The following is a 14693-nucleotide window of genomic DNA, read 5'->3' as shown; positions in this document are numbered from 1 at the left end:
CCCTGAGTGGCTTTGGGGTTCAGGGCAGGAGGCAGACCCCGCTCCCAACACAGTTTATTTTAGATAAGACCAGCCTGTGCTCTGGAGTCTCAGCCTTGGTTTGGACTAGCGACGGGAGCTCAGGGTTGTGACCATTAAGTAGAAACCCTCCCATTTGTCCCCTTGACCTGGGCAGGGCGGAGGCTGCACTAAGCTCGGTCCCCTGGGCGCTTGGCAACACCCTCACGTACCTTGATGGCTCCTCAACCGTTTCCTCAGGTCAAAGTAGACCTCGGGGATCTCGCACTCGGTCTGAACCTCCAAGGAGACGGCCTCCGGGATCTCCAGCCGCACAGCCTGGCTCCTGGGGGAGACAGAGGCCTGAGCTGCTCAGCGGGCACCCCGCGGCTCCGCACCCCACTCCCCCTCTTCCTTCCTTCAGCACTCACCTGCTCAGGGCGCCCTTCACGTCCTGCGGGAAACAAAGGCACAGGTGAGTGAGGGAGCAGCGTGCTGATGGGACTGCTGCTCCCTCCCAGAGGCACAGGGCAGCCCGCCTTGGGTGCGGGTGTGATGGGGCTTATAACCCGGTCGGGAGAGCCCCTGAATGGCTCTGGAAAGCAATCCTATTTCACATCTGAGGACACATACACTTATGGGAACAGGGGTAAGTTTCTTACATGTGAACAGGGGTTAAGTTTTTCTTAAGTCTCCTTGCCAAGCCCTGTGCGAAGTGATTGGGGAGGTGACTGAGCTGTGAGTCCAGCGAGCAGAACTCATACTCAGGGTCAGGCCGACCCACCAGGATTCAAAACATCATCTGATCAATACCATCTCATCGTAAGGGGACTAATATTGGACGTCTGAGACCCCCCCCCCCCCCACCAGGCCTGAACACAGCACCCCAGCCCCTTTGCCTTTGTAGGGAGTGGCTATAGGGTTAAGCCTCGGATTGACCTGTGGCAGGGCCACAAACAAGTCCCAGTTTAGAGGGCACAGCCCTCTTAGCAGAATTAAGCTTAACCTTATAGCCGCTCCCTAGATCCTTCCTGGGTCGCTAATGGGCTGTGGGAGGTGCAGCAAGTGCTGCCAAAACAAGGGAACGGCACAAGAACATTGTAACTATGGTGACCACCACCTTGTTTTGCTTTGTGTGCTCTGACTGTAAAATAAACACTCGGCTTGAGGCCATGGCACCATCTCTCTAATCAGAGGGCAGCGTCCCACCGCGCCCCGGCTTTATTCTCTTATCTGTCTTTTCTAATCCATCACTACGCCCCCCTCAGGTTCACCCGTGGCCATGCTGGCGTGGCACACCCCTTCATAATCCTGTCCCCTGCACCTGCTGGGAGACAGGACTGGATGCTTGTAAGCGCCCTGTCTTCCTGGTGGGCTGGCCTTGTCAGTAAACGCCTTATAGGCCTCAACTCTGCCTTTGTGATTGGACACAGTGACAGGCACCCCGAGCCCGCCCGGGGGGTTCTGGGTAACAGATGGACACCCCGTGCCACTATCCCCACTCAGGCCTCTGGGACGGTCAGCACGGCAGAGCACCGCTCAGCCTCTGAGCCGGGCGCCCTCCCTGCTGAGGTGCTGGGGAGCCTGTGGCTGCTAAGGGGTGGGGGGGGGGCGGGGAGCCCCCCATGCTCCCTCTGGCCTCGCTTCCCTCAGAGCGCACCCCAAGAGAGGCTCGTGTCACAAAGCCTCTTGGCGGTGGGTGGGTGTACGGAGCCCAGACTGGGCACTGAGGTGGCGGCCACAGGTGACCCACGGGGATGGAGCCGCCGAGACATGGTCACCCTTGGGGCGCCCTCCAGACCCACCAGCCGGACCTGTGTCGAGCAGCATGGGGGGAGGGGGCGGGGAGGGGGCGGGGAGGGGGAGGTTCACCTTCCTGAGGCTGGAAGGGGGGCCCATCAGGCCAGGCTCACCCATCACTCACACGGGCAGCCCCACCTGGTCCCCGCCATCACCTGACCATCAGGATTCTGTGCCCCTGGGACCCAGGCACATGGGAGCAGAAGCCATCCCATCAGCCTGTTCAGCCGAGGAACCCACCCCCTCGACCAGCAGGGGGATTTTATTCTTTTTTTTTTTTTATTGATATTTTACAGAGAGGAAGGGAGAGGGATAGAGAGCTAGAAACATCGATGAGAGAGAAACATCGATCAGCTGCCTCCTGCACACCTCCCACTGGGGATGTGCCCGCAACCAAGGTACATGCCCTTGACCGGAATCGAACCCGGGACCCTTCAGTCCGCAGGCCGATGCTCTATCCACTGAGCCAAGCCGGTTTCGGCGATTTTATTCTTCTTGATCCTCACCCGAGAGAAACACATCGGTTGGTTGCCTCCTGCACGAGCCCTAAACAGGGCCCGGGCCAAGGAGGATCCTGCAACCCAGGTACATGCCCTTGATCAGAATCGAACCCGGGACCATTCGGTCCTCTGGCTGATGCTCTATCAACTGAGCGACACTGGATTTTTGTGCCAAATCAAAATTTTCTGATTTATATAGAGAGCCCTGTAGACCAGTGAAGCCACCTTGTAGTCTGTTCAATATTCTAAAAGGAATAGGCTTAGTCCTGCTGGTGTGGCTCAGCGGTTGAGCATCAACCTATGAACCAGGAGGTCAGGGCTTGATTCCCTGTCAGGACACATGTCCAGGTTGCAGGCTCAATGATTCTCTCTCATCATTGGTCTTTCTATCTTTCTCTCCCTCCCCCTTCCTCTCTCAAATCAATAAAAGAAATATGTTAAAAAATGATAACAAATAAAAATAAAGGAAATATGCCGGTTTGGCTCAGTGGATAGAACGTCGGCCTGTGGGCTGAAGGGTCCCAAGTTCAATTCCTGTCAAGGGCCCGTGCCTTGGTTGCAGGCTTGATCCCTGGCCCAGGGCTGGGCACTTGTGGGAGGCAACCAATCAATGTGTCCCTCTCACATCGACGTTTCTCTCCCTGTCTCTCCCTCTCCCTCCCACTCTCTCTAAAACCAAAGGAACAGTACCCTTGAATGAGGATTAACAAAATAACTAAATAAAAACAAGAGAAATATGCCTTTAAATCCCCCACACTGATGGCCACCGCCGAGCGAGGCAGGCGGTCCTCTGTACCCAAACCTCCCCACGTCCCCCCGGAGCAGCTCAGGACCCGCCACCTTGGCGTCCTCCCAGGGCACAGCCTCACCTGCAGCACCTTCTGGGCGGAGCCCTGGCATCGCTCCTCCAGCTCCAGGATGCGGCTCTCCAGCTCCCGGCTCTGCTGCCCCAGTGTGGCCTCACGGTCCCTCAGTCTCTGCAGTGTGTGCTCTTCCTCGCTCTCCAGTCTCCACAGGTACGACCTCTCCTCCTCCCTCAGGAAACTGTGCAGGTCCTGGAAGTCCGCCTGGATTTTCTGTCTCCGAGCCTCTGTCTTCTCCTAGAATCAAGAGAGGATGCTCAGCCCGGCTGGCGGGTCTCAGGGGTTGAGCGTCCACCTTTGAACCAGGAGGTCACGGTTCGATTCCCGGTCAGGACACATGCCAGGGTTTCGGGCTCCATCCCCAGTAGAGGGCGTGCAGGAGGCGGCCGATCCAAGATTCTCTCTCCTCTTGGATGTTTTGATCTCTCTCTCCCTTCCTCTCTGAAATAAATACAAATCTATACTACTGTGTTTTCCCGAAAATAAAACATCCTCCGAAAATAAGACCTACTTACAGGTTTCCTTCTGAGTGAACTATAAGGCATCCCCCGAAAATAAGGCCCCCAGGCTCTGTCTCAGAATGAAAATTAATTTACCGTAAACTGGTCGCTAGGGCCGCCAGGGCCGCCAGGGCCGCCCCGACTGGCGTCTAGCAACCAGTGATGTTTCGCGGAGTCCTGATGTCACTGCTGTGTGGAGGCGGAGCGGAGGTCGGAGTGAGCGGTGAGCGCGGGGGCGGGAGAGAGGAGGAGACTTTTGCAGATGCGTGTAGAAGAACAGGAGGATTAGAGCGGACAGGACGCGGCAAAGGTGGTGAGTGCTGGTCTGTCTCTGGTGACACTACCTGATGCTCGCGGCCGCCTTCATGATGACTGAAGGTTCTCAGTCAGTGGCAGACCCTGCTCCAGCCCAGATCCAGGCCCCAGCAAGCCCAGTGACAGTCCCCAGGGGGTAAATGTCTGATAAAGGGGTAGGGGGGATGTCTGGTGAAGGTGTTCAGTGGCACAGGGGTGGGGGGAGGGGGATCACTTAAAATGACAGAGGAGGATCAGAGTGGGCAATCAAAATGACACAGGAGGATCAAAAGGGGTTACTAAAATGGTAATCCCCCCTCTGATTATCCTGTGCCATTTTGATTCCCCCCTCTGATCCCCCCTGTGTCATTTTGAGTGATCCCCCTCCTCCCACCTTGATACCCCAATTCCTTTTTTTTTACCCCTACGGTAGAAATGAGCGCAAAAAGAAAAAGCTACTCCATGGAGTACAAGAAAGGAATCGTGGAAGACTCTTGGGGCCAAAATCTTACTGCTTTCTGCAAAGAGATGTTGAGTATCCGATTGGTCCGAAAATGGCGAGCAGAGTATGGTAACCTCATTGAACAAGTGGACAAGGGAAATGCTAAAAAGCGCAAGTGTGGATCAGGTCGGCAACCATTATTTTCCAAGCTGGAAGACCTGATCTGTGAATGGGTTGTTGACAGGAGAGCAAAGGCTTTGGTTGTGAATAGGGCTCAGATTCAAGAATTTGCCCTTGCAATGGCACCACAGTTTAACATAGCCCCCAAAGACTTCAAAGCATCACAACACTGGCTGGATAATTTCCTTCAGCGAAGTGAACTGTCTTTAAGAAGATCTATAACATTGTTTAGGTTGGAAGATACTCAAGTTATTAAGCGAGCACTTGCATTCAAGTCCTTTATTGATGATGCTGACTTCTCTAAATACAATCTTTCCAACATGATTGCTATGGATGAAACTGCAGTGTTTATGGGCCAATCATCTCAAACAACAATTGAATAGCGGGGTGCCTCCTTAGCGTACATTCCCTCCACTGCTTACGAAAGTGCACGTGTTTCCTGTATTTTGGCAATTCGTCTGGATGGCACTAAAATCCCACCTTTAATCATTTCTAAGGGCAAGAAGGAAAAGATTGAACGTGTTTTGGGCATTTTTATTCTTGAAACTGAAAAAGCCTGGGCCACACAAGCAGTTATAAGGAAGTGGGTCGATTTAATGCTGCCGCTTGTTATGTGAGGGAGCCAAAGAGGTCTGCTAGTCTGGGATGCAGCCAGCACTCACCGCGCTAAAGACATGAAGACATTTCTTCACGAAAGAAAAATAGATCAGATAATGATTCCCGCAGGAATGACAGCCTATCTCCAGACTTGATATTGCAATAAACAAGCCATTCAAAGACAAGTTGCGCATGGAAATTAATGACTACATTGAAAATAGAATGGGGAGAAATCAGCATGGAAACTTTGTGAAACCTAAACTGCAAGAAGTTGTGACTTGGGTGAAGAATTCATGGGAGAAAATCACTGACAGTTGCATTGCAAATGCACTGCGAGCAGGCTACCTTGACAAGAAGTACTCATTTAAAGACAGTGCTATCGGTAAACATGAGAGATTTGGTCCACTGATTCTGAAAGAAATGGAGTCACAAGAAATTCACCAGGAAATTCAGGAACTGGATTGTTATGATGATGTTCCAGAAGATGATGACATGATTGTCATTGAATAAATGAGTAAATTCTTGATACTGTAGGATTCACAGTTTGTCTGGTTTGTGTTGACAACTACTGTACTACCGTACCGTATACAGGTAATAAATTTCCTTTATTTTCATTTAACAATAAATGTGTACCGTATTCTTCTTCATGGAAAAATAAGACATCCCCTGAAAATAAGACCTAGCGCGTCTTTGGGAGCAAAAATTAATATAAGACACTGTCTTATTTTCGGGGAAACACGGTAATTATCTACACTAATAAAAGAAATATGTAAATTGACCTTACCTCTGCAATGCCCACCAACCAATCAGGAGGGAATATGCAGATGAGCAGGTCAAAGATGTCTGCAGTGGGCCTCCCAGCCATTCCCAGCGTGGAGCAGCTGGGCAGGGCAGGACGCCTGCTATGGGGGGGCGGCGGGGGGGGGGGGGGGCGGAGGGAGCTACAGGAGCAGTGCTCTGGCCAGAAGGAAGTGAAGCATGCAGACCCTGGCCGGAGCAAAGGCGGAAGGCGAGGGGCCAGAGCGAAGGCCTGGGTCCCAGGTGCCAGAGGAAAACCGGTGCGGCAGCCAGGTGAAGGCAGACCTATTGCACGAATCTTCATGCAACGGGCCTCTAGTAAAAAATGAAAAGAAAGAAAGTTGGAAACCCAGTGGGGATGGCTCTCGGGAAACAGGCATGTGATTCTGCTTCTCCCAACAGGCACTGGCCTCCTGGCCATTTCCTGCTGGAAGGCGGGAGGGGCAGGGGATGGGTTCTCATCCATGTAGACATCGAAGGACAGTGGCTTCTTCTCGGGGTTTCACCTGCTCTGGTTCAGTGACACCATGACTGCTTTGACCGATCAGACCCTACGCCTAAGCGCTAGGACAGAAAAGAGCTTGACACCAAGAAATCCGTGTCTTTTTGGTGTTGCCGTCATTAATCCTCACCCGGGGATGTACTTTCCATTGATTGTTAGAGAGAGGGGAGAGGAAGGGAGGGAGGGTGGGCAGAGAGAGAGAGCGAGAGGAACATCAATGTGAGAGAGACTTCCACTGTTGCCTCCTGCACACGCCCGACTGGGTGGGGATTGCACCTGAGCCCAGGGGGGGTGCCCTCCAGCGGCCCCGGCGAGAACCCCCTCATTCTCACATTCCACTCGGCGATCTGCTTCACCGTGAACGCTTTCTGGCTCGCGCATTCCTCTTCCAGTTGCCTCAGCTTCCTCACCGCTTCCTGGAGCTTTTCCTGGAGGGAGACATGGAGTGACTGTTGCTGACCACACCTCGCTTCTCCCTCCCACGGGAATAACCTGAATGTCTGTGCCCGGGGCTCTCTGTCCAACGTCACCTGACCCTCCTCCCGGCTAATGGTCAGACACCCTGCGGGGACACAGGGGTGGGCAAACTTTTTGACTCAAGGGCCACAATGGGTTCTTAAACTGGACCGGAGGGCCAGAACAAAAGCATGGATGGAGTGTTTGTGTGAACTAATATAAATTCAAAGTAAAGGAGCGGAGGGGAGAGCAAGAGAACCCTCCGCTCTTTCGGCTCCGCGGGCCGGATAGAACAGCCGAACGGGCCGGATCCGGCCCGCGGGCCGTAGTTTGCCCACGGCTGACTGAGCTAATTGAAAGGTTTGGGCGACACCTACCTTTCCCTACACATCCCCCCTCAACCGGCTGTGTGTTTGCCACGGGGTCCTCTCACATGGAGAGCCCTCTCTTTTCTCAGCACTTCTACATACCGTTAATGTTTTTCAATATGTATATATTTTTATTCGTTTCAGAGAGGAAGAGAGAGACAGAAACACCAATGATGAGAGAATCACGGATCGGCTGCCCTACACTGGGGATGGAGCCCGGAACCCAGGCATGTGCCCCGACCAGGAATCCCACCGTGACCTCCTGGTTCCTAGGTCGATGCTCAACCACTGAGCCACGCTGGCAGGGCCACATGGTTAGTGTTTAGGCTCCTCAGGACTCACTTCTGGGAGGGTTCTCCAAGGCCACCCGCACCCAGGGTACCCCTTCCCACCACCCAGGCCAGCGGAGCCAGGCCATCCTTTCGCTGGTGTGTCTTCCCTACTGGACGGCAGGCCACGCACGAGGTGGACTTGGTCCCTGAGCTTTCACTCTCCCACGTGCCCACGCACACGGCGCCGTCTCATCACAGGCACCCGTGAGGCCATAGACGCGCAGGTGCGGCCCTGGCTGGTCTGGCTCAGTGGCTAAGAGCCTCAGCCCGCGGACTGAAGGGTCCCGGGTTCGATTCCGGTCAAGGGCATGAACCTCGGCTACAGTTCCCGGCCCTGGTCGCCACGTGTGCTGAAGCAACCAATCCATGTCTCTCTCGGATCAATGCTATTCTCTCTCTCCCCGCTGCCTTCCACTCTCTCTAAAAATCAATGGGAAAACATCCTTGGATGAGGATTATCAAAACAAAACAAACAAAAAACCACGCATGTGTGCGTGTGAGCGCATGGCGCCATAGAGCTGGGACTAGTTCATCACGCAGCCGGGACGTGGATGAGTCTGACCCTCCAGGAAGGTGGGGCTGGACAGCCGGGACTGGATTCAGGGAGGAACCATCCTTCCCGCCCCGCCCCCCCTCGGATAGAAGAACCACAGGAGGAAAGCTAGAATTCAGGGTCCCAACCTTGGGCTCCCGGCTGGATGATGGGGGTCTTGGGCAGACGAGGGGGCACTGGGCTGGATGATGGGGGTCTTGGGCAGATGAGGGGACACTGGGCTGGATGGTGGGGGTCTTGGGCAGACGAGGGGACACTGGGCTGGATGGTGGGGGTCTTGGGCAGACGAGGGGGCACTGGGCTGGATGATGGGGGTCTTGGGCAGACGAGGTGGCACTCACCCTGTAGCCGGGGCCCGCGTCCTCCACGAGCGCCGTGGTGTGGCCCTTGTGCCGCGGGTCGCGCTCGCAGCGCCAGCAGATGAGCTGGCCCTCGTCCTCGCAGAAGAGGTGCAGCCGCTCCCCGTGCTCCTGGCAGGACAGCTCCTGCTCCTGCTCCTGGAGGGCGGCGATGAGGCCTCCCAGCTGCTTGTTGGGCCGCAGGCTGCCTCTCTGGAAGGGGGCCCGGCACTGGGGGCAGGAGAAGGTCTGCGTGTGCTGGTGGCTCTGCTGTGAGGAGGCCGGGCCCATGAAGCACAGGAGGCAAGCCTGGCAGTAGCTGTGGCCGCAGCTGATGCTCACGGGCTCGGCCATCAGGTTCAGGCAGATGGAGCAGGTGGCCTCCTCCCGCATCTTCTTGCTGGTGGTGGCCGACGCCATGCCTCTGCCCGAAGTTGCAATGGCAGACCCAGAGGCTCCCCACAGCAGTGGGGGCGCACCAACCCCACGCTTCCTGTGGGCGCCCGGCTGCCGTGTCCCCACGGGCCTTGAGGTCTTATCTGGAGGAAGAAACGTCTGCAATGTACACGACGCAGAGAGCAGCTGTGCTGTGGAACAGGGTAGGACCCCAACGCCACTTACTAAAATGAAATAGAATTTAACATTCAGGTGCAGCCTCACCCGAGGATGTTCTCCCATTGACTTTTAGAGAGAGTGGTGGGGAGAGGGAGAGACAGACAGAAACATCCATGGGTTGCCTCCCACGTGCACTCCGACCAGGGCCAGAGATGGAACCAGCAACTCAGGTGCGTGCCCTTGACCGCAGTCGAACCCAGGACCCTTCAGTCCGCAGGCCAATGCTCTATCCACTGAGCCACACAGGGTAGGACTGGTCACATTTCAATTGTTTCATGGCCACGGGGGGCTGCATGAAGCCCCAATATAGACCATCCGTCACGGGGGAAGGTGGTGTTGAACCCCAGACACAGGGAGGGCGAGAGGGAGGCGGGATGCCCTCCGGGACTCAGTCAGGGCCCGGGAGACTCTCTCCCATCCTGAGGAACATGAGGAATAATCGGGAATAACTGGTTCCAGGATCCTTTCTTTGCAACTTAAGGAACCGGGTGGATTCGGAAGATTCCATTGAAACAGGGACTGTGGACCCGCTGAGCCTCCCACCCCCAGCCTTTCTCCCCGACTGCCCCCCACAGAGAACCAAGGCTGCCCAGTGCTCTCAGTAGCAGAGTGTCCACTGTGCACCCAGGCCTCCCGGGTTCAATTCCCGAGGTCTCTCTCTCTCCCCCACCCTCTCCAGCCGCCCTCCCTCCCGTTCTCTGTAAGAAACAATGGAAAGATCTCCAGTGAAACCCAACTGGGATGGCCCGGAAGTCAACAAGGCCGCCCTCCAGGCCCTCCCTGACCTGAGAGGTGCCAGGCCGCTGGCTCAGTGGTTGGGTGTGGACTTTTGGACCAGGAGGTCAGGGTTCGATTCCTGGTAGGGCACATGCCTGGGTTGTGGGCTCCATCTCCATCGGGGGCCTACAGGGGAAACATCATCGATGTTTCTTTCTCTCCCTTCCTCTCTGAAATCAATAAAAATATTTTTTAAAAAAGGGTAAAAACCTGGACTGGGCAGAGAGGGGTGGGTCCTGGAGGACCAGTCAGGTGACCTCTCTCCTCCAGCCAGGACTGTCTCCCAGGAGAAGTTCAGGCACCTGGAACCCAGGGGGCGAGGAGAGGGGGAGCAAATGGGAAGACAAGACCCCAAGTTCCTCCAGGGAGGACCCAGGAACCGAGAGCAAAGGAGGGACCCTTGGGACCCTTGGGACCCTGGCCCGGGGCTGCAGCTCCTGGAGAGCCAGGCCTGCTCTCCTGGGAGCGGAGGGAGGCAGGCAGGTTGCCGAGTGACCTTGCTTGGACCTGACAATGGTGGGAATACAACCCCGAATTCCCTGAGACCACCGGATGGCCCCTTCCTCTATCACCAGGGCAGCCTCCAGAGCCACAGAGTCTCTGCTCAGAGTCCCCTCCTGGGCGGTGATTTTCCGGGCACACATTCGGGTCCTCTGTGGCTGGGCTGTGTCCCTAGGACCAGACATGTTCTCCGGGGGCCCCGGGGTGCCTGTCCCGGCCTCACTCCCCTTGCCCTCCACCCCGGATCTCCTGAGGTTGGATCAACTTGGAGTTTGGTGGAAGCGAAAGTGGCCTCGGAGATGAGCGGCCGGGCAGGGGCCTGGAGGGACAGAGTCCAGCGGCCCTGGTGTCTGAAACCCACCCTCCCTGCCGCCCGGGCCTCCCACCGCAACCCCCTCCCTCCTGTCCACACACCGGGTGTCAGGACCCTCCCTGGGTGACCTGCCTGGACCCTCCCCAGTACCTGGGCCACCACTTGCTAGAGGGAGTCGCCTGGAGCACCCACTTTCCAGGTCCTGGGCTGGAGGTTCAAGTAGAAGTGAAACTGCCTGAGGTGAGGGGCGGGGCCCTGCTCCCTTTGGGGAGGAAACCAGGAAATGGCCCTAAGCTTTTGCACCTGGCCGGGATGGGCCCTAAGCGTGTGCAGGTGGCTGGGCTGGGCCTGGCAGGGCGGGGAGTGGTGGGAAGAAGTCCTTCTGCAGCCACCAGGAAAGAGGACAGGGCCCTAACCGGTTTGGCTCAGTGGATAGAGCGTTGGCCTGTGGACTGGAAGGTCCCCGGTTCGATTCCGGTCAAGGGCACACACCTTGTTTGCAGGCACATCCCAGCAGGAGGCAGCTGATCGATGTTTCTCTCCCATTGGTGTTTCTCTCCCACGGATGTTTCTAATTCTATCCCTCTTTCTTCCTCTCTGGAAAAAGTCAACAAAATATATTTTTAAAAAAGAGTAGGGAGGGGGGGGAGAAAAGAAAGAGGACAGGTCCTCAACGGGACCTCGGATCTGGGCCAGCAGGAGCGTCTGAGGTCCGGAGGTCGGGAGAAGCACAGCCCCAGCCCCAGGCCCGACTGCAGCTCTTCCTGCCCTGGCCACTGACCAACCCTCTAGGGGGCGGATGTTATTTTATTTTCTGCTATTTTTAGGTCCCTATTCTTTCATCACTGCTCTGAAGGGGGTGGTGGAAAGGGCTGGTGATCCCTGCCCTCCTTCTCCTCCTCAGGTCTCACTGCAGGGTCAGACATTCCACAGCATCACCAGCAGCCAGGACCCAGCTGGGAGCCGGCAGCCAGGGAGGCCCCAGGCCACTGTGGGGCCAGCACGTTGAGCAAAAGGCCTGCACGGCCCAGCCCGTGTGTCAGGGGTTGAGCGTCCACCTACGTACACGCCAAGAGCTCACAGTTCCATTCCGGGTCACACGCCCGGGTTGCGGGCTTGATCCCCGGTGGGGGCGGCAGGAGGCAGCCAATGGATGATTCTCATCATTGATGTTTCTCTCCCTCTCCCTTCCTCTCTCAAATCAATTATAAAAAAATATTTTTAAAAAATGGCCTGTCTGGCCCAACCTAGACTTACTCTTTTTTTTTTTTTTTTTTAATCCTCACTCGAGGATGTTTTTTCCATCGATTTTTTAGAGAGACTGGAAGGGAGGGAGAAGAGGGGGGAGAGAAAAACATCAAAGTGAGAGAGACTCATTGACCAAGGTACGTGCCCTTGACCGGGAATCAAACCCAAGGCCCTTAGGTCGACAGGCTGATGCTCTATCCGCTGAGCGATATTGATATATTTTGCCTCAGCAGACACTCAGGCTCCTGAGACACCCCCCTCACCCCCCTTCAGGCTGTGTGTTCCCTTCAGCTTTCTGAGGGTCAGTTCCTGCTCCAGGCTGCTCCTGTTTGCCTCGCGGTGCCCCCTAGTGGTCAGGCAGGGTTCATTGCTCAGCTCTGTGGCCCCTGCAGAAGGTCAGGCCACACAGAGGTGCTCAGGGCTGAGCCTGGGAGTTCATCAGCAGCCTCCTCCCCCCACAGGTCTCCCTAGCACCTTCCATGTGTTGGGACTCCCTTTTGAGAATCCCTGGCTTAGACAAAAGGGAGGCTGGGACTTCATGGACTCTGCAGCATTCTACCCGGGACCACAGAGAGCAGAGGCATGGACCTCACCCCTTTGAGGCCACAGTTCCCCGCCATGAGATGAAGGCTCACCCCCTGCCCCAAAGAGTTTTGGCTATGGGATCGTGTGCAGACTGGGTGGGAGAGAAGGCAGACAAGGAAGAATACATGGGTTCACCCCCAGCCCCACTCACCCGAGGGTTAGAAGTCCCCTCTCCCACCCTGGAGCCAGGGCCAGAGGCAGCTTGGTGACCCTGTGCCCGTGGGGGGTGGCACGCTGCCGGGGGTCCAGGTCGGGGGACACTGAAAAACACCCACGACAGCCCACTCCCAACCTGGGAACAGCGGGCGATCTGGGAGAGGAGTCAGCAAGGCCAGGCCACTCGGCTGCTTATGTAACAGCCCCGAACATGACCTTCATCGGTGGTTCCTGTGCTGACTCGGCACACATATGTGGACACACACACAGCGTGCCGAGGCCACAGCGACATACAACACTTTTTTCTAGCAATTTGATGCAACTTATTGTCTTTATTTGTCCTAAGCAAACTCAGTCAGAGGCACAAATTGCATGAAATTTTAAAGGGAAAAAACAGAGACTCTGGACATGCTGGCTGGCACACCCAGAATAGGCAGTGAGTAGGCAGACAGAGAGATGTGAGCTGGGAGCCGGCTGGTGTGGCTCAGTGGTTGAGCAGTGACCTAGGAACCAGGAGGTCAGGGTTCGATTCCCGGTCAGGGCACATGCCCGGGTTGTGGGCTCAATCCCTAATGAGGGGCGTGCAGGAGGCAGCTGATCCGTGATTCTCCCTCACAATGTTCTTCCACTTCCCTGACAGTGCTTCCTAAATGTATCACGCGTAGGAAACTGATCGCAGTCTGGATGTGCCCGTGGGTCAGCGTGGCCCTGAGCTCTCACATTTCTATGTGTGTGTGTGTGTCTGTACATGTACATACACATATGTACATGTCTACACATGCACACGTAGATAAATGTACATGTGTGTATTCACACCCATAATTCTACATGTATAGGCGGCTATGTGTGTTGTTATTTTGTAGTTATCTGTTTAGTTTTATAATTTTTTAAATTTATTTTTATTTTTTTTAATATATTTTTTATTGACTTTTGAGAGGAAGGGAGAGGGAGAGATAGAAACATCAGTAATAAGAGAGAATCATGGATTGGCTGCCTCTTGCACGACCCCTACTGGGGATCAAGCCCCTATCCTGGGCATGTGCCCTTGACTGGAGTTGAACCAGGGACCCTTCAGTCTACAGGCCAACGCTCTATCCACTGAGCCGAACCACCTAGGGCAGTTTTACAATTTTTTTTTACCACCTTACGAGGTGCCCAACTGTTGCTAGAGACTGATAAAAACTTCTATCTCTGTTCCTGAGTAAAAACTTCTACTTTTGGGAAAAGCAACTGATTTTTTAAAAATACCTGTTTATCCTGTTCCCAATAAGTTCACCAAATTCCCTTCATGCCTTTGCACTCTAATCCCCAGGCGTGTTGAACAGTCCTCATTCCCACACACGGCTGCTTCCCGAAGGCCCTTCCCGCGTTACTGACTCGTTCACGCCGCCTCCTACGGGAAGGCCTCCGCTGACCCCTGGGGCGGCAGGGTGCCTATTGAATTGTTTGTTTCCATGACTTCCCACCCTAGTGTGTCTCTGTGTCCAGCCTCACGCCGTGGACTCTGACCTCCGTGGAGTAAGAGGTCAGCGCAGAAACAGGTTGCTATGCTCAGAAGCCAGCACCGAGCCCGGAACGCAGCAAATTCTATAACGAAGAAAAGAGGGGAATTGCCCTGCTCCGATGGGAAACAGCTGCTATACCAGGCCAGAGAGATCTGGTTTTTTTTTAAAGACTGGAGGATCTTTTCTGCTGCATCACTCTTGATATTTGTAAATTACAGACACCTGTTTGTTTGTTTGTTTTATTTTAAATGTATTTTTATTGATTTCAGAGAGGAAGGGAGAGGGAGAGAGAGACAGAAACATCAATGATGAGAGAGAATCATGGATGGGCTGCCTCCTGTATGCCCCCCACTGGGGATCGAGCCCGAAACCCAGGCATGTGCCCTTGACAGGAATCGAACCTGGGACCCTTCAGTCCGCAGGCCAACGCTCTATCCTAGGAGTGGGCAAACTTTTTGACTCGAGGGCCACAA

General features: G+C 55.1%; 1 protein-coding gene across 1 annotated transcript; it reads right to left on the bottom strand.

Annotated features, from left to right (window-relative positions):
- Positions 1-222: 222 nt before the first annotated feature.
- Positions 223-8940, bottom strand: TRIM38 (tripartite motif containing 38; the record flags this gene model as incomplete). Its single annotated transcript, XM_080647874.1, has 5 exons — positions 223-343; positions 429-451; positions 3167-3397; positions 6806-6901; positions 8524-8940. The coding sequence occupies 5 exons, from the start codon at positions 8938-8940 to the stop codon at positions 223-225; spliced, it is 888 nt and encodes a 295-aa protein (XP_080504000.1).
- Between the last annotated feature and the right edge of the window lie 5753 nt (positions 8941-14693).

Source organism: Plecotus auritus (assembly GCF_963455305.1).
Source record: "Plecotus auritus genome assembly, chromosome: 12".
Classification (NCBI taxonomy): domain Eukaryota; kingdom Metazoa; phylum Chordata; class Mammalia; order Chiroptera; family Vespertilionidae; genus Plecotus; species Plecotus auritus.
Note: the sequence above shows the minus strand (reverse complement) of the source record. Positions and strands in the feature narration are given on the sequence as shown.